The sequence below is a fragment of the Heteronotia binoei genome, chromosome 16 (assembly GCF_032191835.1).
Source record: "Heteronotia binoei isolate CCM8104 ecotype False Entrance Well chromosome 16, APGP_CSIRO_Hbin_v1, whole genome shotgun sequence".
NCBI lineage: Eukaryota > Metazoa > Chordata > Lepidosauria > Squamata > Gekkonidae > Heteronotia > Heteronotia binoei.
Window position 1 is genome coordinate 37,032,526 of NC_083238.1, and position 26,910 is coordinate 37,059,435.

General features: G+C 42.5%; 1 protein-coding gene across 1 annotated transcript in view; it reads right to left on the minus strand.

Annotated features, from left to right (window-relative positions):
- Positions 1–26,910, minus strand: part of CCDC141 (coiled-coil domain containing 141) — a 199,606-nt gene that overhangs the window by 30,020 nt on the left and 142,676 nt on the right. The window contains exons 9-16 of the mRNA XM_060257083.1: positions 25,807–25,979; positions 20,310–20,451; positions 17,549–17,668; positions 15,751–15,942; positions 9,638–9,814; positions 6,544–6,723; positions 5,116–5,241; positions 3,278–3,466 (exon numbers count right to left, since the gene is read on the minus strand). Coding sequence (XP_060113066.1) covers positions 3,278–3,466; positions 5,116–5,241; positions 6,544–6,723; positions 9,638–9,814; positions 15,751–15,942; positions 17,549–17,668; positions 20,310–20,451; positions 25,807–25,979 — 1,299 coding nt within the window. The remainder of the gene's footprint in view (positions 1–3,277; positions 3,467–5,115; positions 5,242–6,543; positions 6,724–9,637; positions 9,815–15,750; positions 15,943–17,548; positions 17,669–20,309; positions 20,452–25,806; positions 25,980–26,910) is intronic.

Below are 26,910 nucleotides of genomic sequence, written 5' to 3' on the forward strand. Positions count from 1 at the left end.
CGCCGAAGCAGGCTCAGGGCGGCTAACAGCATTTCAGGTAAACAATAGTAATAAAAACATTAAATTCACATTAAAATTCACATTAAAATCAGTCAATAATCAATAATTAATTAAAACATTCCTAAGTCAACATTGGCGGTAAACGTTACTAATCTGGCGGTAAACATTAATTCAGTTATTGGTGAACGCCTGTTTGAAGAGGGCGGTCTTGCAGGCCCTGCGGAACTGGTCTAAGTTCCGCAGGGCCCGCACCTCCTCTGGGAGTTGGTTCCAGAGTTGTGGAGCCGCAACAGAAAAGGCCCGGGTGCGGGTGCTTTGAAGTTTAACTTCTTTTGGCCCAGGGATATTCAGTCTGCTTTTCCCCACTGACCTCAGTGCTCTCTGGGGCTCATATGGGGAGAGACGGTCCCTCAGGTAGGTCGGTCCTTGGCCATATAGGGCTTTAAAGGTTATGACCAGCACTTTGTACTGGATCCGGTATACGATTGGCAGCCAGTGCAGTCCGCGCAGCCCTGGCCGTATATGCTCCCATCTTGGGAGACCAAGTAGCAGCCTGGCCGCCGCGTTCTGCACTAGCTGCAGCTCCCGGGTCCGGTACAGAGGCAGCCCCATGTAGAGAGCGTTACAGTAGTCCAATCTTGAGGTGACCGTCGCGTGGATCACCATTGCTAGGTCCTGACGCTCTAGGAAAGGGGCCAGCTGCCTCGCCCGCCTCAGGTGGAAGAAGGCTGATTTGGCAGTGGCTGTTATCTGGGCCTCCATTGATAATGAAGGCTCCAGTAAGACGCCCAGGCTCTTTACCCGCTGCGCCGTCTTCAGCGGCGCCTCGTCAAAGGCCGGGAGAGATATTTCCTTCCCCAGAGTGCCACGACCCACATGGAGAACCTCTGTCTTCGCTGGATTTAACTTCAGCCCACTCAGTCTAAGCCACGTTGCAACATGGCTGGTTTTTAGGCCACACACCCCCATATTAGGCCACACCCCCCCTGATCTAGCCAATCGTCCAAGAGCTTAAAAGGCTCTTTTTGTAAGCTCTTGGAGGATTGGCTACATCAGGGATGTGTGGCCTAATATGCAAAGGAGATCCTGCTAGAATTCCACCAGGGCCAGATCTAGGGGGGAGAAGAGGAGACGCTTGCCCTGGGCACTGCTAGAGGGAGGGGTGCCACAATGGGTGTGGAGTCCATTCCATTCTATGGGCCCAAAAATAGAAAGGGCCCATAAGTGTCAAGAGTCACTCCATTTTGTTCCTCTTTCCATATGTATCCAATCATACAATGCTATGCTTGTGCTTGCTTGCTATGCTGCCTTTGATATGAATTGCTGCTTGTTGCTTATTTGAAGGGAGGGTGGCATGTCTGGGAACTGGCTAGTTACTACGCAACCAAGGTCAAGAACTGGAGGAGATGTGACCCAAGAACTGATAACACCACCTGTGGTGATGAGAGCTTAATAGAAACCCCGCGCAAAACCCCCGCTTTAGCTTGGTGCACTTTGGCTTGAATTATAACTGTCAGGGCAAAGGTTTATAAGCTGGAGGAATTGGTGGGAAGGTCAATGCTGACAACGTGTGTGTATGCCCATGATGCTGGAATAAAGATCTTGAATGCTACTTGTCTTTTCCTTGGCTCTGGGCCTGACAATAAGGGGGCATCATTTTTTTAATTCCGTCCCCCCTCAAAAAACATGTAGATCCAGTCCTGAATTCCACCCCTGGATTTAACTTAGAAAAACATATATATTGAAGTATAATTATTACCAAGACATAGGGTCATTTTTTAACATTTTGTGCTAGGTTTATATGTAGAGCAAGCGAGTAACAACAGACTATATTGGTCCATTCTGCATACACAGCTTACTTAAAAAATTTAGTGAGAGTCAATACTGACCACTTGGCTGGAGAGGGGGGGAGGTGGATGTCAGTGCTTTGCAGCCTGAGTCGTCCCCCCACCCCCTTGTTATTTAGAAATTACAAAAGGGGAAGATGATGGATCAGATTTTTTTTAAAGGCTGCTGCTGTCACAAGCTAGGTTCCATAGCATTATGTTCACGTTTGAAATGTTTGTGGTCAGAGTCAATTTAAAAGGAAACTTTTTTTCCCCAAATATAAAATAGCCCAGCATTTTAACCAACCAATACTTTCCTAATCTCCTGTTTCAAAAGTCATGCATAGTGTGAAACTGACCAACAAGGACAGACCAATTAGCCTACCGGGGAAGGGGAGGAGGGAAATGGGAGGAAATGTTTCTGCTTTAAAGGTTTGGAAGTGAACTAAGAGGGGGAGGGGGGAATACTGCTCTGAAATACCACTCTTCGGGTGAGGTCAGATGTTCATAAAATCCCGCTACGGGCATGAGTGGAGTCCGGAAGCATGTAGGATTTTAAGCGGTTGTCCAAATGTCAGCATCTGCGAATGGCGATTAGCTCGTTCGAGTCCCGCGTTGAGACGACTGGGGCGCGGACTAATTTGATACTGCTTTAAATCCGAAACAAAATTCTTCTGACGGTTCCTGAGCGGAATTTCTCTGTTTGAACGCTCCATCATTGGCGACTTGTCGGAAGCACATCACCGCTTCCCTCCCAAAGCCCCCTGCAAGTGATATCACTGCGCCAGTGAATGAGCGAGCGAATGTTGGCTCGATAAATCGTTTACCCACCCCTATGTCCGGAAGCAAAACTCACTTTTGAAAGTAGATGTGAACCAGATGTGAACTGATTTGAATTCCTGGGGTTTTTTCTGCACGCGTAGTGCTCATGCTGGAAAAGTAGTGCCAATGGACTAGCAAAACTGTTAGTGATCCGACCCATTTAAAAGTGACGCGCTGCAGAGAGCGGGCATCACTGCACCTGCGCTAATGCAGATTGACGTTGCATGAAACGAGGTCCGGTAAAGCACTCTGTGATCAACCAGCGACGGGACCCACATGGGATAGAACAGGAGCCTGGCTGTTGTCTGATCGGAAAATTGGTTATGCGGATTATAATAGAGGCGTGTTGCAGATGGATTTAATGGTGAGTGTGACCGCACCCTTGGAAACTATGGAGATACAGAGGAGTGACAGCAAGATGCTGGGAAAAGGATGTGGAAGGAATTTCAAAATCCAACGGGAGAGTGAGGTCTGTGTGCAAGTGAATATGAAAGCAGGTTTTTAAAGCAACGGAAGTGGGAAGTGAGAGCCGTAGTAAACACAAAAGCAAAAAGGGCCATACACAGATGCATATACATAACCGCAGTGAGAAAGTGTGTTTCCATCAAGCTAAATATAATTATACTCACTTGCTCTTTTGTGTGGTGGAACTTTACTGTCTTGTTGAAAATTTCATCATACGTTTCAATCTTTTCCTTTATCTCCTTATGGAGATGAATGAGCTCACTTACTTTCTCAGACTTTTCCATGTCAGGGACTCCTTTCGAGCTCAGCTGTTCTGATAACTTTAATGTATACTCCACTTCAGCATTCAGTTGCTAACAAATCAGACACAACAAGATTATTCGGAGTAGAAATGGTAAATATATTGGATGTCCAGCCCAAACAAATCACTGGCCGCTTTGCTTTGGTTTCCTTCTCTAAATCATTATGAGTGCACAGTAGCCTCTGTAGCTAGGCCAGGGCAGGTCATTGAGGAGGTACATCAAGGGTGCCAATCCCGAATTGGGGGCAGGAGATCCCCTGGTTTGGAGTCCTTTCATTATACCCTATGGAAACCATTTCCCATAGGATATAAGGGAGAATTGATCCATGGGTATTTGGGGCTCTGGGAAGGTCTGTTTTTTGAGATAGAGGAACCAAATTTTCAGCATAGCTCCTGGTGCCTCTTCTCAAAAAACTCTCCAAGTTTCAAAAGAAGGTGCCCCCATCCTCAATTATTTTTAATAGATGGAAAGCATTTTAAAGGAACATGGTCCCTTTAAACATGACAGCAGCTCACCTGGAACTCACTTCAGAGTTCCTTCTCCCAGAGCCTCCTGATAAGTTCCCCACCCACTTCTCAGCCTCACCTGGCACTCCTATACACCATTAGCAATTTTGCTACTTCAGTATTACTGTTTATTCATTCATGTGGGCTCCCATTTCTACAGCTGGGGCCTATTATGAAGGCCAATTTATGAAGGCCTGTTTTCCTCTGATTCTCCCACACCTATTGCCTTCATTTTAGACTGATGGCTGCCTACCTGCCTCTGTATCTCAAAGAAACAATAGATGGGCAAGGCTAAAAACATGACTTAAAATCATCGGTTTATGGGAGGAACCAGGGTGGAATTCTAGCAGGAGCTCCTTTGCATATTAGGCCACATCCTCCTGATGTAGCCAATTCTCCAAGAGCTTACAAGGCTCTTTTTTGTAAGCTCTTGGAGGATTGGCTACATCAGTATTGTTTGACCTAATATGCAAAGGAGCTCCTGCTAGAATTCTACCCCTAAGAAGAACCAAATTACAATAGTCTCCTATTCAGGGCCAGCCCTGCCACTAGGCAAACTAGGTGACTGCCTACAGTGCCGACCTTCTGGAGGCACCAAATTGGGTGCCTTCCATGTGACTCAGTGACTTCATCAGTGTGTGTGTGTGGGGGGGGGGGGAGCAGAATTTAGCCTTGCCTAGGGTGCCAAACAGTCTAGGGCTGACCCTGCTTATATTTGTTCAAGCATCTGCATCAGGCCATTAAAGACTTCAAGCAGCTGTGGACCAACAAACGGTGGAGGAAGGAGGACACAATCACAGCAACAAGCTGTGCTGATGAATGTTAGAGGTAGTTCTGAATGTACCCATATCAGGGGTGGAATTCTAGCAGGAGCTCCTTTGCATATTAGGCCACACACCCCTAATGTAGCCAATCCTCCAAGAGCTTACAAGACTCCTTTTTGGTAAACTCTTGGTTGATTGGCTACATCAGGGGTGTATGGCCTAATATGCAAAGGAGCTCCTGCTAGAATCCTGTTAGTTAAAATGGGTGCCTGACCCATATACTCAGGCACCCATTTTAACTTACCCCCCCACCCACAAGCCAAATCTTCTCTAGTGGAGAAATTATTTACAACCACCTGTGTAAATTTCTACTGACTTTAATACATATTTTTGAGAACAAACTCACAGAAATCTTAATTTCTATTCTCACCTGGAACTGTGGTTTCATTTGGTTAAATTTATTTTGCATTTCTACAAGCACAGAAAGATTGCTTCCAAGATCAAGCGCCGCAGTGGACCGGAGAGCCTCTTGAAGAGCATTTAAGCTCTGTGTAGTCTATGACAGAGAAAGCAACATGCTAATACATGTTTTGTTGTGTATTTGGTGCTTGAAAGACCAGGGTTTTTGCAAGAATGCAGCTTCAAGCTCTGGACAATAGCAGAGGAATACCACAAAAGTATGCTGTATAAGTGTGGCAACCCAAACATACATTTGTATGTATTCACATTCAACTGTTGGTTAGTCCTTATCAGAAGGCTATGAAGCTACAATTTCAATCCTAAAATGATGGGGTTGCCAACTCCCAGGCCCCAGTGAGGGATGCCCCAGTTTTGGGGGCTGCTCTCCACCATGGACCAGGGATTTTGCCACATGAGGTCCCCAACACAATGACATCACCCAGATGTGATATCATGTTGGGGAAGTTGTGTGGGGATGCTCTGGTATTTCGCAAACTCTATGGTTTTGAGCAGGCCTCGGGTTCAGCGCAGCTCCTGAACCTTTCTGAGAGTTCCTCCTCCTGAGAGTTCCACCTCCTTGTCCATCGATTAGTATGTGCAGCTGCATAACAATCCCTAGATGAGCTCCACCACCTATTTTTCTACAAAATGATCCCTGGTTTTGAGGGTGAAAAAAAGGATACTTTCACCCAAATACCAGAGTGTCCCCAACTACCCCCGGAACATCCCTCAAATCTCCCCACTGGACAGGTGAGGGGATCTGGCAACCCTATAAAATGGTGACATTTGGGGGTGCCGTGATGCCCAGAAAGACAATTACAGACATCAAGTGAACTAAACAAATAATTATTATTGTCCCTGTGGTTAGGTTATAGATGTATGTTTAAATATGTAATATTATCACCTCAGATTCACAAGACAATTGGGCTTAGTGTATGGTGTTCAGCAGCAAAGCTGAATCACAACCATAATTGCCCCCTTCTGCCCCTCCCCTCCACACACACACACAAGCTGCTTCTTTAAATTCTTACTGTTTCAGAGCAAAGAGTAATCTCTGGCAAATTGTGTATGTTTTACAATGCTCATCTGTCTATGTGTGTACAGTCATATACAGAAAAGTACAAGGTTTAAATCAGTTATGAGAAATGTGCCATCATTAGCAGTATGGAATGTGAATCTGAAAAGTTCAACCACTGTAATTTTATCCTTTGAGCATACATTTTTGTATCTTTCTAGAGAAAGGGATTGGTTTCAATTTAGAGCCTAGTAAATGTTTTATCTGAAATCTCCTGGCAAAAAACAAGTCAATTAACAACTCTAGTTGATAGCAAGGAAATTACAAGCAGCACATTGCTCCAGATAGGCAGGAGCACTTCCCTTTACATAGATATTCACTTACGGTTTTAAATTGCTCATTAAATTTCCCACACTGTTCTTTGATGGATTTCACTTGATTCATGTTAAGTTTCCATGATGTCCAAAGACACGTCAGCTCTTCCTTTTCTTTGTTCAGAACAGCAATAGCTTGTTCTGTTACTTGTACCACATTTTCCACATTCAGTATTAGATTCTCATTCACCTGTTAAGTGAAGAATGATCAAACTTCATTTTTTTTTTTTCTGGAGGAAGAAAATATGCCCAATTTTGTTGATCGTTTGTTACCTAAATGCTGAGTGGAAGTCGCAAAAAGAGTAGAAGCTTTGTTTCATCTTCACTTCTAGATCCCCAAAACTCTACATTCATCATTTGGAAAAGGAAGGGAAGCGAGAAACCTTTTTTTTCACCTTTGAGTTGATTTAAAACATTTATATACCACCTTAACCTCTTCTGCATGAAATAGGGCTGCCAGCTTCAGGCTGAGAAATTCCTGGAGATTTGGGAACAGAACCTGGGAATGGAAGGCTTTGGGATAGGTGTTCAGCAGCGATATAATGCCAGAGTCCAGTCTCCAAAAGCTGCCATTTTCTCCAGGTGAACTGGTCAGTATAGTCTGGAGATGGGTTGTGATTCTGGAAAATCTCCAGGTCCCACCTGGAGGTTTGGCAATAGAAGTGAGAATCGCAGAGCGAGAGGGAGATAAGGAAGGCACTGCCGCTGCGAAAATAGTCCTGTAACTCAACTTAACACTTCAAACACACTCAGAATACTCAGAACACGAACTTACTAATATTAATTCTTGTACAAACAGTAGGATAATTAATTTACAATCCATGGAACAACCATAAGGTGAAAAAGGTAAAGTGTCAGACATATAACACCAAGTCCTTAGTGAACCTGCTTGGAACTTTGAAATGTGAAGAGGTGTAGGATCTGGGAGAAATCTCTTTCTTGGATAAAGCTTCTTGCAAAAACTGGGGTCCTAGATATTCCAGAAATACTTGTTAGCTGTGTGGCTGTATGCCTGAAGTTCTCACCTTGTCCGGAGCAGAATCCTCTTCTTCAGTGGATGGAACAGGATCTGTTTTGTGTGAATAGAGGGGAAAGCATGAATGGACTTGTCTGTTAACTGCCACTAAGGACTTGGTGTTATATGTCTGATACTTTACCTGTTCCACCTTATGGTTGTTCTGTGGACTGTAAATTATTTATTCTATTGTTTGTACAAGAATGAATTAGTAAGTATAATAAGTGGGTTCAACGCAAGGAAGAGGCAAGGTGGTAGTGAACACAGCTCTTTTATCAACACAGCATATTATAGGGCTACACACTAAGACTGACGACTGGGCCACCAGGGTCAACTATATACCGTATTTTTCGCACCATAAGACGCACTCCCCCCCCAAAAAAAGTGGGGGGAAAAGTGTGTGCGTCTTATGGAGCGAAGGTACCAGTACGTACCTTCCTCCCAGGGGGGGGGGGATCCACTGCCTCTGCCTCCGATCTGGCGCTTCCCCCGTGCCTCCCTGCCTAGCTCCATCTTCTTTCAGCAAGTGCTGGGATCGCTCCACGTAACCCCATCACAAACCCAGCGCTTCGCGAGCGCCGGGTGCGGAGGGGGCAGCGTGCTTCCTCCTTGCCTGTGTGCCTGGCTCCACCTCTGATGCTTAAAGCAAGCGCTGGGATCGCTCCCTCCGCCCTCCGATCCCAGCGCTTGCTTTAAGCATCACAGCTGAAGCCAGGCACACAGGCAAGGAGGAAGCACCCGCCCCCTCCGCAAACCCAGCGCTTCGCGAGCGCCGGCTGTGGAGAGGGCAGCGTGCTTCCTCCTTGTCTGTCTGCTTGGCTCCACCTCTGATGCTTAAAGCAAGTGCTGGGATCGCTTCCTCCGCCCTCCGATCCCAGCGCTTGCTTTAAGCATCACAGCTGAAGCCAGGCACACAGGCAAGGAGGAAGCACGCTGCCCTCTCCACAGCCGGCGCTCGTGAAGCGCTGGGTTTACGGAGGGGGTGGGTGCTTCCTCCTTGCCTGTGTGCCTGGCTTCAGCTGTGATGCTTAAAGCAAGCGCTGGGATCGGAGGGCGGAGGGAGCGATCCCAGTGCTTGCTTTAAGCGCTAGCATGCTATTGAACCATTTAAACCAGTAGGGGGCCTGTGATTGGAGCAGGACAGCAGGGATTTGGATCCTACTGCTTATTGTTCCCGAGTCCCCAAGCTCTGTGCTACAGGCTCCAATGAGTCAGGCAAGAACTTTACACTATATAATCGTTTCAGATCACATATATAGCAGTAAGTTTGTGTTCTGAATATTCTGAGTCAATGTTCCCTCTAAGCTGCAGAGTCTTGTGAGCAAAAATTCTACTTTGTCAGCTGCTGGCATCAAAGCTGGGAGCTACTGCATAAATTATTGTGCTCTGGGGTCATCCTTCCTGAGCTAAGACAAAAATGTGCGAGCTGGAGGCTAAAAATCTGTGAGCTAGCTCACGCTAACTCAGTTTTGAGGGAACACTGTTCTGAGTGTGTTTGAAGTATTAAGTTGAATTACAGGATGATTTTCTTGGGGACAGTGCCTTCCTTATCTCCCCACATGAAGGTTAGCAACTCTAGAAAACCTAATGAAATATTTTGTAGAAGGAAACGTTCATGCTTCCCTTCCTTTTCGTTTTAACTTTAAAAGTCCTCTTTTTTTCATACCCAACGAGTCCTCAGTGCACAGAAACCCCGGCCTTCCCTGTGGATGACCCTGTTTTGTTGTCCTACTAACAGACACTTAATCATCAAGACTGCTAAGATTAGAAAAAATGATCTACGTATTTGTCCTTCCAACCCCAATCTCTTTTCTAAATCTCTCTTTTTAAATGTCTCAACCCTAGCTCTTTTTAAAAAAATGCTGGCTCCTGATATCCATATGTCTTCCTTGCCTGGTTTGAAATAGTTGTTTTTCCAACCATTCTTTCTATTAAGTAATAATGGCTCTTGAAAATGTATGCATTTTGCATATAAGGTACAGTCAGATATTGCAATTTGCAAATATTTTAAAAGGAATGACACCAAGATTTTTAATTTTGTAGGTAGTCATGGATGCTAGTGTCAGCAGTGCCTCAGCGACAGCCTCACCATGTTTACTAAATTTAAAAAGTCGTGTCCCATATCTTGAGTGGAAAGAATCTTCTTTAAAACCATCTGCCATTGGATTTCAGCTGACTGCATCAGTGTCTCATTTTTAGCTTCAGCGTCTTCTTGCACATGCTCGGATGTATAGAATTCTTTCAGCTTCAGAGCATCACCAGCAATCTAAAAGGGTAGAATAAAGGAAGATATTTATGTTGGGAGTTCTAGTTTGATCCAGGCTGGGATACATCTGGAGATTTGGGGACGGAGCCTGGGAAGGACAGGTACTGTATGGTACACTACCATACAGTCCACCCTCCAAAGCATCCATTTTCTCCAGGGGGAACTAATCTCTTTAAGTAGATCCAAATGGGCAGCTGTGCTGGTCTGAAGCAGCAGAACAAAGTAGGAGTCAAGTATACCTTTAAGACCAATAAAGTTTTATACCCTATCCCCTTGTCTGAAGAAGTATGCATGCATACGAAAGCTTACATTTTGAATAAAACTTGGTTGGTCTTAAAGGTGAAACTTGACTCCTACTTTGATCTCTGTAAGTCTAGAGATGAGCTGCAATTCTGGGGGATCCCCAGGCCCCACCTGGAGGCTGGCATCCCTAAGTGAGTCCAAAAATTTTAAACTACTGAGTTAAAAAATTATGAAACAGCAGACCAAAAAAAAAATAAGAACATAAGAGAAACCATGTTGGATCAGGTCAACAGCCCATCCAGTCCTTGTGAATAAACAATTTTATTAGTAACATATGGTAGTAGAACTATAACTACAACTTATAAAAAGCTTAATATATATTAAGAAAAAGACCATCATTCTACCCCACATCTTACTTTCTCCCACCCCTCCCCCAATTACTTGACCCCCGCCAGTGTTATTTTCTTTAAAAAAACAGATATTAAAGGTACCCTTAACTATCAAGAAAAAAAAACGAAACAAAAAAGAAACATAGGGAAGAAGAACCCCCTTCAAGAGTTATATTGTTATCTTAAAAATCTTAATCCTCAAAAATTGTCCAATGTCCTTTTATTTTCCACTCTTTCTCTACATATCTTCTGAATTTCTTCCACTCTTGGTTAAAAAGTTCTAAATCACAGTCTCTTAATTTTCTTGTTAATTTGTCCATTTCACTCCATGACATAACTTTCATAATCCAGTCCCATTTTTCTGGTATTTTTTCTTGCTTCCACAACTGCGCATACAATGTCCTAGCAGCTGAGAGCAAGTACCATATTAATGTTCTATCTTCTTTTGGAAATTTTTCCATTTGTAATCCCAGCAGAAAAGTCTCTGCCTCTTTATTGAATTCATATCCCAGGATCTTAGATATCTCTTGTTGAATCATTTGCCAAAACATTTTAGCTCTTTCACAAGTCCACCACATATGGTAGAAAGAACCTTCATGCTTTTTACATTTCCAGCACCTATCTGGCATCTTATTGTTCATCTTTGCTAATTTTTTTGGAGTCATATACCCTCTATACATCATCTTAAAACAGTTCTCTTTAATACTATGACATGTTGCGAGTTTCATGGAATTTTTCCACAGATATTCCCAAGATTCCATCTTTATTTCTTTATTTACATTAATTGCCCATTTTATCATTTGAGATTTCACTACTTCATCTTCTGTAGCCCATTGTAAAAGTAATTTGTACACTTTTGAAATTAATTTCTCATTATCTCCAAGCAGAACTCTTTCCATTTCTGTTTGTTCTTTCCTTATTCCTTCAGCTTTGATATCATTCTCCATCAAACTTTTTATTTGTTGCATTTGAAACCAATCATATTTATAGTTTAGTTCTTCTGCAGTTTTCAATTCTATTTTCCCGCTTTGTATTTTTAGTAACTGGTTGTATGATAGTTGTTTTTCCTTGACTGTTTTGGCCGTTAACTTTATCACTTCAGCCGGCACTATCCATAAAGGTCTCCTCTCATCACCATATTTCTTGTACTTTATCCACACATTTAATAAGCTACTCCTTATATAATGGTGAGAGAAAAGACCGTCCATCTTCTTTTTTTCATAGTACAAATATGCATGCCAGCCGAATTTTTTTCCATGGCCTTCTAACATTAGAAGTTTTTTATTTAATAACGTTATCCATTCTTTTAACCATACTAAACAAATTGCTTCATGATACAGTTTCAAATCTGGTAATTGGAATCCACCTCTCTCTTTCGCATCTATCAGGACTTTCATTTTAATTCTAGGTTTCCTCCCGGCCCACACGAATTCCGAAATTTTTCTTCGCCATTTATCAAATTGCTTAGCATCTTTCACAATGGGGATGGTTTGAAACAGATACATAATCCTTGGTAAAATATTCATTTTTACTGCAGCTATTCTACCCAACAGTGACAAATTGAGCTTGTTCCACTTTAGCATATCTTCTTCTATTTTACGCCATAGCTTTTCATAATTGTTCTTAAACAAATCAATATTTTTCATTGTTATCTCTACCCCTAGGTATTTTACCTTAGAGGTAACTTCACAACCCGTTAGTCTTTGTAGTTCTTGTTGTCTATTTTTCTGCATATTCTTACATAAGATTTTTGATTTTTCTTTGTTTATATAAAGTCCCGCCAACTCCCCAAACTCTTGTATTCTCATTAACAACAAAGGTGTAACTTGTAAAGGATTTTCATTTATAAACATTATATCATCTGCAAATGCTCTGTATTTATAGGTAAATCCTTTTATTTGTAGTCCTTCTAAATCTTTTTCTTCTTGAATCTGCATTAGTAAAATTTCAAGAGTCATTATAAACAGCAATGGCGAAAGCGGGCAGCCTTGTCTGGTACCTTTACTAATTTTCATTTCATCTGTAAGATCTGCGTTGATGCACAGCCTTGCACTTTGTTCAGAATATATTGCCTTTATCATTCTTATAAAACTTTCTCCAAGCTCCATTTTTTCCATCACTGCAAACATAAAGTCCCAATTTAAATTGTCAAATGCTTTTTCTGCATCCGCAAAGAATAGCGCTACTTCCTTTTCTGGATGTCTTTCATAATATTCTACAATATTTACAACAGTTCTAATATTGTCTCTTATTTGTCTTTTGGGAAGAAAACCGGCTTGGTCCTCTTTTATAAAATTTATCAAATATTGCTTAAGACGTTCTGCCAGAATTCTTGTAAATATTTTATAATCATTGTTCAAAAGTGAAATTGGTCTGTAATTTTTCACATTTGTAACATCTCTTTCTTCTTTAGGTATCAAAGAAATAACAGCTTCTTTCCATGTATTTGGTACCTTCCCTTTGACTCTTATTGCATTCATCAGCTTCTGTAATTTTGGTATTAATTCATCTTTAAACATTTTAAAATACTTGGCTGTATAACCGTCTGGCCCGGGAGCTTTATCATTTTTCATCACGTTGATTGCTGCCTCAATTTCTATTTTTTCAATTGGGTCATTCAAAATTTTTCTCATATTCTCAGTTAATGGCTCAATTTTTATTTTCTGTAGATATTCATCTATCTTTTTTCTCTTTACTTCAGCACCTTTAAACAGCTTGGCATAATACTTAAAAAATTCTCTTTTTATTCCCTCTTGAGTAACTACGTCTCTTTCATCTATCACAATTCTATTAATTATTTTATTTTCCCTCTTTTTTTTCAGCTGCCACGCCAAGTATTTCCCCGTCTTATTTGCTCCTTCAAACGATTTTTGCTGGAGCCTTTTCAAATTCCATTCTACTTCTTTGTTTAATAAATGTCTTAGTTGAGTTTGCAATATTGAAATTTCCCTTAGAATTTTCTTTTTCCCTGGTCTTTTCCTCAGCTCTCTTTCTTTTTTCTTTATTTCATTTTGAATATCCAGTAGTTGTTTTTCTTTTTCCCTTTTATCTTTATTGTTCAAAGTAATCAGCAACCCTCTCATTACTGCTTTATAAGCATCCCAGACCGTCTGAAAATCGATATCTTCTTTATCATTCACTTGGAAAAATTCTTTAGTTTCTTTTCCTAGGAAAGTCACTGTTTCTTTGTTCTGTAGCAAGTCTTCATTCAATCTCCATCTTCTCAATCTTTTGGACAGTTTTGTAATCCACATTATTGGGTTATGGTCAGTGCCAATTTTAGGCAAAATCTCTATCTTTCTTGTTATGAGGCCTAAATCTCTGGTTCCCCATAGCATGTCAATTCTAGAAAATGTCTTATGTCTTGCAGAAAAAAAAGTATAGTCCCGCACTTCAGGGTTAAACTTTCTCCATATGTCCTCCAAATTTTCCTGTTTTACTAATTCAAAAAAAGACTTTGGCAATTTTCCTTCTTTTCCACTATTTTTTTTCCCTCCGGATCTATCCAATGAGTTCTCAACTGTTCCATTAAAATCTCCCATTAAGAGTATTTGATCGTAGGTCAACTCATCTAGTTGTTGTGTAATGTCTTTAAAAAAAACATCTTTTGCACCATTAGGTGCATATAGTCCCAATAACAGCGTTTTTTTCCCATTTGATGTTATTTCCACTGCTACAAATCTTCCATCCTTATCTTTAAATACCAATTTTGGCTCCAGGTCTTGTTTAATATAAAAAACTACTCCCCTTTTTTTCTGGTCAGCTAACGAAAAAAATTCCCTTCCCAATTGTTTGTTCCATAAAAATTTATAATCCTTTTGTTTAATGTGGACTTCTTGCAAACAAATTATATTACAATTTTGCTTTTTAATCCAATGAAAAGTTGCCCTTCTTTTTTGTGGTGAATTTAGTCCATTAACATTCCAAGACAATAGTTTGTAATCCATCATGGTGCAAATTCTTTATTTTCTTCAAAAAATCTCCTCAGTTCTCGGGCATTTGTGATCGTGACTCTCTTCCCCTGAAGTTCAAAGCTCACACCCTCGGGGATTATCCATCTATACCTTGTGCCATTGTCTTTCAATTTAACAGCCCATCCAGTCCAACACTCTGTGTCACTCAGTGGCCAAAAAACCTCCAGGTGCCATCAGGAGGTCCATCAGTGGGCCCAGGACACTAGAAGTCCTCACACTGTTGCCCCTCCCAAGCACCAAAAATCACATACATATCTTTTATTTCTACATTGACCAGGGCCAGCCCTGCCATTAGGCAAACTTCAAGCTTCTCACAATTAATATTGAGTAACACTGAAACTGTGTTTGAAATTCATGGCGTTCTTACCCAGAATGTGAATATTAATTGTGAGAAGCTTGAAGACGCTAACGCGAAACAGGAACACACAGTACAATCCTGTTGCCTTATGGATCGCTGACTGCATAATATTGCACCATCAATTTTCTTGTATCTGGCATTCATTTGCTTGAGAAGAAGGAATTGGATTCCTGATGAAATATCGTTCCTTGGAGGGATTGAAAGTGATTGCCTTCACTGACTATAAAACAATTATATTTGGTACTTTTGTATAATTTTGGACTCTTGGTTTAATTTTTTGGAGGCTGAATATCATGGCAGCTTTATGCTTTGTTTCCCCTGCCTTTCTTCACTGTGATTCTCTAATTTGGTTACACAATCCCCAGGTGGGGGCAGGGAATCCCCCGGTTTAGAGACATTTCCCCCCACTTCAGGGTCATCAGAAAGCGGGGGGAGGGGGGCGGGAAATGTCTGCTGGGCACTCCATTATTCCCTATGGAGACCAATTTCCATAAGGTATAATAGAGAATTGATCTGTGGGTATCTGGGGCATTGGCGGGGGGAGCTGTTTTTGAGGTAGAGGCACCAAATTTTCAGCATAGCATCTGGTGCCTCTCCTCAAAACACCCTGCATGTTTCAAAAAAGATTGGACCAGGGGGTCCAATTCTATGAACCCCCAAAAGAAGGTTCCCCTACCCATTATTTCCATTGGAGGGAAGGCATTTAAAAGGAGGGCGGACCCTTTCAATGTGATGGCCAGGACTCCCTTTGAAGTTCAATTATGTTTGTCACATCCTTGCTCCTGGCTTCACTCCCAATGTCTCCTGGTTCCATCCCCAAAGTCCCCAGATATTTCTTGAACTGGACCTGGCAATTCTACCCCAGTCCCCACCGCCAAGTTACACACATGTAAAGGTTGAACAAGGGCTTGGTTGAGCTTGATAGGGATCCCTCCATATGCAGGCACTGGAGAGGCAAATGTATATAAATACCTCATTTGACGACTTTAAAAATGTTACATAAGGCTTCAAGATTTCCAGTTTTGAATTAATGTTTTTGTTAAGTGTTGCCAGTTCCTCATTTAAAAGATTCGTTTTGCTGGAAAAAGCTTCTGCTTCTGTGGTTTCAAATTCTTCCATCTCCTTAACAATTCTCACAGCTAATTCCAGCTCATGTGCCATCTCCTGTAGCAGTAAAAGCAGAAAAAAAATTACTGTGTAGGGGGCAGGGAATCCCCTGCTTTTTGAGGACACTTCACCACTGCTGGCCAGCTAGCCAGTGGCGGGTGGGGGAACCCCCCCCCCCGACCCAAAAGGTGACATGACATCTCCCAGAAATGACATCATCATGTTGCCAACCAGTGCTGGGCTGCTGCCCTAGGCAAGCCACTCCCCTGCCCCCACTTCCCACCTGCCACGTGCCATTCCCTCCTCCCCAGGGATGGAATTCTAGCAGGAGCTCCTTTGCATATCAGGCCACACACCCCTGATGTAGCCAATCCTCCAAGAGTTTACAAGGCTCTTTCTTGTAAGCTCTTGGAAGACTGGCTACATATGTGGCCTAATATGCAAAGGAGCTCCTGCTAGAATTCCACCCCTGCTCCTCCCCACCCAAGTGGCAGGCCCCAGTTGATGTGCTGCTGCCACCCCTACCAGCTGCTTGCTGCCCTCACCATTTGATGCTGGGAAGAGAAGGGAAGAGGCGGAGCAGTGGCGGGAAGGAGCTGAGAGCTTCCTTCTGGCCTTGCTGTCTTTTGTTTTGCCAACAGCTGCTTTTATTTGCTGGAGGTTCAGCCTCCCTTGCAGCTGCTTGGACCGTCTGCAGGGAGAGAGTGGGAGTGGGAAGAGGTGTCCGGTGCCCCTGTTGGCCAGATGGCACCCATAGGTGGTCACCTACCTGACCTACTGGGACCTGCTGGACCTGCTGCCAACATCACAGTGTGGTACTCTAGTTTGGGCAAAACTTTATGGTAAAATCAACTACAGACCATAGACTTTTGCTCCAAAACTAGAGTGTCACCCCCTGACACTGGCAACATGATGACATCACTTCTGTGTGATGCCATTACACTGTGTACCGAAACAAAAAATATTTAGTACAACTAGAAAAATGCCTTACCAGATTTTTACATACTGTGAATAACTGGCTCATTTTTAATAACTATGTTTTAATTGATCTATATTTATAATGCAATATTATAAATTGTAAATAATACAATCTTAATCCTTAATAAAGGATTAAGAAAAAATAACAGGATAACAACCCATTACACTGTTTTAAATCAGCATTTCTCAGCCTTTCATATCTTACATCCCATCAAGCAGCCTATCAAAGAATCTGGGTCCCACCACAATAGAAACAAAAAGCCCACTTTTCCTTAGAGGGACATTTATATTTTACAGGCGTTATGTTATTACTAGTAGCATGCCAAAAGGTCACAGTCTGAGAATCTGTGTCAGGGAGGATTGGCAGGGTATCACATACCACGCCTACAGGGGACAAGGGGACTGAGGAAGAGCAAATTCTTAATAATGGTTATGAAAACCTTGCAGCCCAGTGGCAGTTAATATATGTCCCGTCAAGAACCACTGCTTTAAATTAATGTGAAAACTGACTTAATCTTAATTTTTCATGCCTCTTTCTGCAGTTCATTTAGGATCAGCCCCGATGAAACAAGCATCTTCTTATCCTAAATTTTAATTAGTCACCTGACACAGTCTAGTTCAGATTCTGAATTTCTCTTTGCAGGTAGGTGAAGTTGATAGCTTATATTTAAAAAAGGCATTTTACCTTAGTTTGATTTGCCAGGTCCAAATACTGGTTCATAACTTTCTCTGATTCAGGCATGGATGATCCAGGATTCATTCCAACTGAGAGTATCGGACTAATGTTTTTGATCTTCTCAGAGGCCTCATATTTTAAACAAATAAGGAAAGTTAGTTGAAAACATTAAAAATACTTGCAGACAACCAGCTGTGCTTTGCTTTTGACTGCAGTTGGAACTGTTGTCTCCCATGTGTCAAATTTCCTTTTGAATCTTGTTGGCACAGGAATCTATCTGCCTGTTATATCTAAAGTGAGAGCTAACGTAATGTAACTTTTACAGCAGGTTTGGCCAAACTTGCTTAATGTAAGAGCCACAAAGAATGAACAACAGATGTTTGAGAGCCACAAGACATGAACAAATATTACATGCACTTCTTTATTAAAACTCTTAATACTTTCGTTGCACAGAAAGATAAAATACCTATGTATGCACTTTACAATATGACATTGCTAAAAAAAGCTGGGAATAACAGTCCCTGTAAGTCCAGCATAGGGAAAAGTTAGGTAATTATTTTTTGGCACCAGTGGGAGAAAGAAACACAAACATACCATGTAGATCACTGACCACTGTTCGCATCATTATGCATCTCTCTTTGTCTTGACATCAAGATTAGCAATACAGCTCCTACAAAAGCTGTGAAACTGAGGAGGATCCCTGCACCACCCTCTTTTGTTCCGTGCATTCTCCCAGTAGCTCCCTTGGCTCTTGTGCTCTCTTTCCGTGTTCTAGGTCTCTGGACAACCTCTGTGGTGGTGGAGAAGAGCTTGCAAGCCTGCCTATTTCTCCTTCCTTCCCTGCTTCACACAGTGTGGAAACAGTCATCTACGTATGGGTCAGCACTCAGAGTCTGACTGAGGTCCCAACGCTAAGCATACTTACTTGAGGGTAAGTCTGCATTAAGTTCCTGTAGTGGAAAATGAGGAAGACCTATGTACATTGAGGAGACAGGAGTGGTGATTCACTCATTCTGACCTGTGTATCTCCATATGACAGCACAAAGTTGCAAAAGGTTTAATTTACTTTGCCTAGAGTTATGTTTGCTTCAGCTGGTGATGCTGTGAAACCTCACAGATAAACCAGTCCCAGCTGAAGCTGATTATTATCCTAAGGGGGAGGTGTTCTGGGGAATAGCTGAAGGAATTGCTACATGATAGATTGCTTGAGGAACAGACGGTTGCTGAGAGAACAAGAGGAACCTCCCCAGCAAAAAGGACGAGCTTACTCATGAGAAATATCTTTGAGTTAGTTTTGACCTTGTGTTGTAAACTTTGAGTTAGTTTGCCTTTGTGTAGTGAATAAAACCTGCTTTCTGTTCACAAACTTGCATTTGCCTGTTGAAATCGAAAGAACATGGGCATTACAGTTCCTCCTTAACTTCTGGGAGCAACACACTATGTGTGAGAGAGCCACATATGGCTCCAGAGCCACAGTTTGGCCACCACTGTGCTACAGTGTTAGATTAGCATTTGGGAGATTCCAAGTTCAAATGCCGACTTTGCCAGGGAAGCTTGCTGGGCGACCTTGGGCTAGTTACTCTCAGTTTAGCCTATTTCACGGGATAAAATGGGGGAACGAAGAACGATGTAAGAATAAATAATTTTTTTTAAGAATGTGTTATGGATTAATTCATTTTACAAAATTCTTCACAGGAAAACTGTCTTCAGCTGTACATCACATACATTATAAATCCCACAAATTATGTGTTGTGAAAATATTTGTGGAAGTGTATGCAATTTACATTTATAACAGTGATAACCGAAAAATCATGAACTATCTGGCTTTGGGTAGATATCAGTTTGCTGATGGTGGCTTGGATACCAGTAAAACTACATTCATTTAATAAAAGGATTTCAGTTAGCAGGACTTCTGTGCCCTGTCCCATTTCTACTGCAACGATCCCCAAAATGCTGTTTCTGGGAGACAAAGGACCCTGGTGATCAGGTTGGGGGGAAGTCAATGTTCTTCAGCAAGAGGTTAAGAACATAAGAAAAGCCATGTTGGATCAGACCAATGGCCCATCCAGTTCAACACTCTGTGTCACACAGTGGCCAAAAAACCAGGCGCTATCAGGAGGTCCATCAGTGGGGCCAGGACACTAGAAGCCCTCCTACTCTTGCCCCCCCCCCCCCAAGCACCCAGAAATCAGAACATCACTGTTTCTCACATAAAGTTTTTCTCAGGTTGGAATCAGCAAAAGCAACCACCCTCTTTCTATGACCAGAAGTTTACTATGGGATCTATCCTAGTATATATAGTCATTATGAGGAATATGAATTCATTCCTACAGCACATTTTTAGACGAATCTAAATTAGTAAGCCATGTCTTCTAAATGCCAGAGACAATTTTAGCACCAAATAGATTTTACAGAGGTATAATGTTTGCAGGGAGCTGTAGTAGGAAAGACTTATTCTTGATTAAAAGGGATCGCAATCTCCAAAGAGGCATTTACAGCTTATCATGCAAAACCCACTGTACTACACTGGCTTGCTATTTCAAAATTCCATAAAGTTTCTCTGTTAAAAACAATGGGCTTTTGAAACAAGCCTTTTTTCACATTCAAACACCATTCATATATCTGTATATGGATCAAACTAGAAATTTCCCATGAGGCAAGGAAGGGGAGTTGAAGTGAGAGGCAGAGAAACAACAAAGCAGTGACACTTTAGAACTGCAGGGTGAGTAGCTGCAAAGGTGAGTTAATGAAAAAAGATGTTATAATGTACCTTCTGAAGGTAGTCTTCTAAGGAGGTGGTTAACTGCTGCTTTTTTGAGGCAAGTCCTTCGTAAGCAGGGCACTGTTTGATTAAGCGATCTACCCTTTTCTGAATGCAGTCTACCATTTCCTGAATTCCAATAACCCAAGAACTGTAGAAGGGAAATAAAAACCTGGTAAGCGTTTCACCTACTGCAGTGAGCTCATTGTAAATAGTTCAACAAAGTTCTAGTGCTTAAATACCACTTAAATATAGCAAATAGTTCAACGAAGTTCTTGTGCTTAAAATCATGAGCCTTTTGAAACAAGCTAGTAGTAAGAACAATAATTAGTACCAAAGCAGAAACACTATAGACCAGGGGTGTCAAACATACAGTTCAGGGGCCGAATCAGGCCCACAGAGGGCTCCTATCAGGCCCCCAAGCAACTGGCTGTCATCTGCTTCCTTCTCCCTATATCTTGCTTCCTTCTGGAACACAGCTTGTGTAATGTACTTGAAACCGAGACGGTTTGGAAGGCAACATGGTTTATTCAGTAGCACATCACAAGAGAGTGAGCACGCGGGCCGGGTCCCGCTTATATACATTACCCGGAACTGCCCCCTTGTCTGACCAGTCCAATCCTGGTCAGTCAAACTTCTCGCCACAGATCTTGATGGGCGGGGCGCCTGGCGAGCTACATCCGGGGACCTACGGGTCGCCTCTGTAGCGATCGCCGTGCAGTATAACAGCTTATTGTTCAAGACACAACAGCTTGCTTTGCAAGGCTTGCTCAATTGCTCAGGAACTACAGAGCAAAACCCCTATTTTCTCCATTGGCTGAGGCTCACCCCCCAGTCCCCTGGGGAAGGAAGGAAAGAGCCAGAGCTTCCTTTGCCCAATTCCCTGGATCCCATGGGAGAAATACAAAGAAAGCATCCTTAAGACCAATGAGTGCTAATGTTTTAAGTTTAAAAATATATATATTTGTGTTTGTCTGTGTTCTTTATAAAATTTATATCTCTGCTACTGAATTTTAAAGAGGTACACACATGGCCTGACCCGACATGGCTCGGCCCAACCCGACATGGCCCGGCCCCTCAAGGTCTCATTTATGTCAGATTCAGCCCTCATAACAAATGAGTTCGACACTCCTGCTATAGACTGTGTCTGTTTCTAGACTGTTTTGAGTCCTAGAATTTTGCATTCTCTAAAATGATAACAGACATCATCATTAGCATCCCCTAATAATAAGGACTGGGCTGTGCAAGATGGTGGGAGATCTGTGATTGGATCTTGTGTGTTTTTTCAATTAAAAGCAGTCAGGGGAGAGGTGAGGTGGATTGGGAACAATGTGATTTGCGGGGGGGTAGGGTAGGGGTGGATGATCCTCATTATTTTCCCAGTCTAAGTTCTTTCCACACTCACACCCTTGTGGTATTTGATCCATGTGATCAAAACCACCAAGTACAAGTGGTTTCCCCTTTCAAAGAAACAGAAAATGGGGGAAAACATTTAAAGTGCACACTTGTGGGAAGGAAAATATTATCCCCCTATCATAATGATCTAATGCAGTGGGGGCTGGAGATTTCTTGTAATGTATTATTATTATTATTTTTATTATTGTGCTGGCTGTACATTAGGCTTCCCAACCCTCCCGCTCTGGCGGGAGTCCCCTGGGTTTGCAGCCTCATCTCCCGGTCTTCAAGAAGTGAGAAGCGGGGGGGTGGGGGTGGAGGGGGGGGAGAACATACCTGTAGGCTTCATTATAGAGCTCCTGAGCCGTTTGTAAAATGTCTGCCGCTTTAAGGCTGGGCAGGGAGCAGGAAGGGCTTGGGAGAACAGCACCGCCCTTTCTTTTGCTTTCACTTTCACAGCAAGAGTTCTCCGGAAGAAGATCTGGTAAGTGTGTGTGTGTGTGTGTGAGGGAGGGGGCAGGGGATTCCCTGGTTTGGAGGCCCTCCCCCCTTTTAGAAAGCATGGGGGGGGAGGGAAATGTCTACTGGGCATTCTATTATTCCCTATGGAGAACGATTCCCATAGGGAATAATAGGGAATTCATCCGTTGGTATTGGGGGCTCTGGGGGGGCTATTTTTTGAGGTAGAGGCACCAAATTTTTAGTATAACATCTAGTGCCTCTCCCCAAAATACCTCCCAAGTTTCAAAACGATTGGACCAGAGGGTCCAATTCTATGAGCCCCAAAAGATGGTGCCCCTATACTTCATTATTTCCTATGGAAGAAAGGAATTTTAAAAGGTGTGCTGTCCCTTTAAATGTGATGGCCAGAACTCCCTTGGAGTTCAATTATGCTTGTCACATCCTTGTTCTTGGCTCCACCCCCAAAGTCTCCTGGCTCCACCCCCAAAGTCCCCAGATTTTTCTTTAATTGGACTTGGCAACCCTACTGTACATTATGTTTTGAAATAAATGTGTTTTGAAAATGAAAAAAGGCTACATAGATAGCTATTTATTTATTTACTAGGAATATGGCCCATTGTGAAGAAAAATACAATGGGTTCTAGAAAGAGGCTCTGAACAAGTGCCCCCCCCCATCCTTGCTGTGTTCCTATCCACCCACCCAAGTCAAGGCATTAACTCCCCCCCCCCCTTGTGGCATGATCTGGGGTTTTTTGCATGAATTGGTTTTGTTCCCAGGCTCCACCCTCAAATCTCCAGGTATTTCCAAACCAGGAGTTGGCAGCCCTATTAGGAAAACTAAATGGCGTGTTCCAGTCATAGATTTCTTGCTGTTTTGGCCCATAATGAGGAAACATACAAAAATGCATGTAACAGTAAATACAACTTAGTCTTATCTTGAATTAAACTGTGGCTGAAAACAGGATAAAATGCAGAATAGCTTGTATTTCTCATTTGAACGTTTCCCCTGTCGAGTTTACAGTTTTCTAGACAAACAACAATTTATCTACAATTAATATTCCCTCTGTGTTTTAAAGACAACATTTGTTTTTAAATGTTTTAAGTAAAAATGAGGTATAGGTCAATTGCCAAAGAAATGACAATCATTCTCAACATTTTTAACTCTAGGGTGCTGTTTTACAGCAACATAAAAAACACAAGGCAGTCCACTTTGAATTGCTTATCATATACAATTAGGATTGGGAAATTGCATATAAAAAGAAAATTAACTCGCACACTCAGTTAATTTACAATGGAACTTTTCTCTAGCAAAACATTGTGAAATTAAATTGTAATACAAATTCCATTAAAGTATGAACATCTGGACATGATCCAAACAGGAGAACTGGAACTTTTTTTTTTTTAATTTCATACAGTAGTTTTTGTTGGTGAAGAAACACGGCACTGCCGCAAGTTTGAAAGGAGTTTGTCCTTCTCTTTTCTGATGTGGAATGGGGCTGCCCAAATCAAATTCAGGAAGCCCAGTGGCACCTTAAATTAATTTGATCTTAAATCAGCCTGAAGGCACCAGAGGCTTCCCTAAATTGATTTAATTAAAAAAACAACCTTTGAGAACCAGGGCTTTTTTTGTAGCAGGAACTCGTTTGCATATTAGGCCACACATCCCTGATGTAGCCAATCCTCCTGGAGCTTATAGTAGGCCCTGTACTAAGAGCCCTGTAAGCTCTTGGAGGATTGGCTACATCAGGGGTGTGTGGCCTAACACGCAAAGGAGTTTCTGCTACAAAAAACCCACAACCCTTTCAGAACCATCCCCTCCCTGCACTTCTGGTGCATCAACTTCCTAGCTAACAACCCCTTCAACTCTCATCTTCCCAAATCTACTGAGACATAGGATACTGGCACAATGAGGACTGTTAAACAAGTAGTCACTCAGAGGACTACTTGTTCAGCCTCGGATGCTGCAGTGCATTCATATTTCATGATTGCTCCGGATGTGCCTGCATGATTCTGGCAGTACTTAGGGATGAGTCATGGAACCTATATTTTCCATGGTCCCTACTGTCCCTGGACACTGTTGCTAGGGTTGCCAGTCAAAGTGCTGACAGCTGACAGGAGACTGAAGTTAGAACGCCAGCTTCCAACCTGGGGATCCCCTGGAATTGCTTTGGAGCAAGGCTGACTTTGTAGCAGGAGCTCCTTTGCATATTAGGCCACACATCCCTGATGTAGCCAATCCTCCAAGAACTTACAGTAGGCCCTGTACTAAGAGCCCTGTAAGCCGGTAGAGGATTGGCTACATCAGGGGGTGTGGCCTAATATGTAAAGGAGTTCCTGCTACAAAAAAGCCCTGCTTTGGAGGGCAGGCTCTATGGCATTGTACTTCACTGAGGTCCCTGTACTTCCCAGGTTCCACCCAGACTGGAGTTTCCCAGATTGGCTATAGCAACCCTACCTCCCCGCCCCCCATCCCCACCAGTGGCCAAGCATGACCTTGCAACCCTAAAGTGGAGTGGCTGAGACACGCACTGATTCCTCACTAGCAGTTGCTCCACTCCTGGGTTTCTGCTTTCCCCACCTCAAGTGATTGATTCCCCACCAATTGTTGTGCAGAAGCAATCTCTTGAGCCAGGGAAAGCAGAAGTCCTGGGGATGGAGCAACTGCTAGTGAGGAATCAGTCATGGTGAAACTGTGTCCAACAATGCTGTGATGTTACTCCCAGCTGCATAATGGAAGTCACGTCGTTACATTGTGCAATGCTCTGGGGTTTCCCTGGAACTCTATGGTAAAAACCCAGAGCCTGAGGAAATTCTTAGAGAATTGCATAATGTGGCAATGTCACTTTTAGGTTCATAGCTTCCCACATTTGTCCTCCCACTGCTCAACTGGACATCAGTGTGGGATGGTGAGTGCTGTCAGAAGATCTGCTGCTCCCGTATGCATCTGGTAACGCTAACTACTGCTCATGCTCATTGCATTGTGTACACCTTAAATCCTGAGGCCCAATTACTGATAATAAACCATTGGGTTTTCCCCAGCATCACCTCCTACCTCAGTAAATTTGGAAAATATGAGCAGGTAACGAAGAGGTCTCTGAAGGAAGGAAGGACTTCAATCAGTTTAGGAACAGCCTGGACTACAAAAAAAGTCAGGCTCCAATCCTAAATGCATCAGGGGAGGCAAATTTATGAAATCTGGTGCCCAATAAGGGTTCCCAACACTGTTAGGTAAATGCTAGGGGATTTGGGAAGCAGTGCCTGGGAAGGGTGGAGTTTAAGGAGGATGTGATATGATTTCCAGGTGATACTCTAGATATTTCTCCTTATCTCTATGGTAAAGAACATAGTAATGACTGGAAATTCCTAGAGCTGCACTATGGAGGTCATATTTTTCCAGTTCCTCAGTTTCTCTAGGGAGGCAGATTGGGTCTGGGAACATCCTACCAGGCCTGGTCAATTGGGGACCTTATGCCCAATTCCTTTATTTTCAATACTCCATTCTACCACTTCCTGAAATTTTTCACTCAGAACATCCCTATGGATAAATAGGAAGGAAATAACATCTTTCTCAGTGCAACCACGTTGAGAAGGACCACTCTGCATGTACAAGGCAGGTACACAAAATGTAACTTACCTATTAATAACTTACCTATTGGCATTCCCTTTACTAAGCAAGGCATGTCCTTTCTGCAGAGTATCCTCTGATCCTTCTTTAATTTCTTTCTGCAGCTCCTCATGCTTTTGTGTCAAGGCAGGCAAACTTAAACTTTCAGAGTTCAGAAGCTTTAGGGAGGCCTCAACATTTCCAAGAGAATCATTGGTCTATAGAAAGAAAGAATTTGCATAGAAATTTGTTGAAAGTATGTCAGTAACAGTCTCATGAAGGTAAAGGTAGTCCTCTGTGCAAACATTGGTCGTTTCTAACTCGGGGGTGACGTTGCATCATGTTTTCATGGCAGACTTCTTTTTTATGGGGTGGTTTACCATTGCCTTCCCCAATCATCTACAGTGTAGATTCTACAGTGTAGGTTCTACACTTTCCCCCCAGCAAGCTGGGTACTCATTTTACCGACCTCGGGAGGATGGAAGGCTGAGTCAACCTTGAGCCGGCTACCTGAACCCAGCTTCCACCAGGATCGAACTCAGATTATGAGCAGGGAGCTTGAACTGCAGTACTGCAGCTTTACCACTCTGCGCCACAGGGCTCCTTGATAACAGTCTCATGCTTAGCATGAATTAGGTGAGTATGAGATGCACATTAAGCTGTTGTGAACAAGAGGGATGTAAGGAAAACCACTGAAAAGGCAATTTTCCTTTGACTCTTATAAACTTAATGTACTACCATATGATTTGAAACTGACAAGAGTAAGATGAACCATTTGTCTTTATTGGACAAGGGTAATGTTGGTGTGGAAACTAGCTTCCAACTGGACCTTCACTGCTGCATGCCAAAGAGTGCTCTATGAAGAGTGCTCTATTTCCCATGCTAAGTTCCCTACATTTGGCATCTTAATAGTCTGGGATAAGAGGATTCAACATTAATGGGACAGTATCTGATTTGCATGCATAAGTTCCTTGAATCTGTCTTCAATATTTTTAGAAAAAAGGATATCAGAGTGATCTCTTGCTGATTCTTTGAAGCTCTAATGCCAAGAAACTGTCTAATATAGCTTTTTTTTGTATAATGCTATCTTTTAGACTTCTAGAGCAACTTGACTGTAGTTAAAATTAATAATTGTATCATGGTAATATA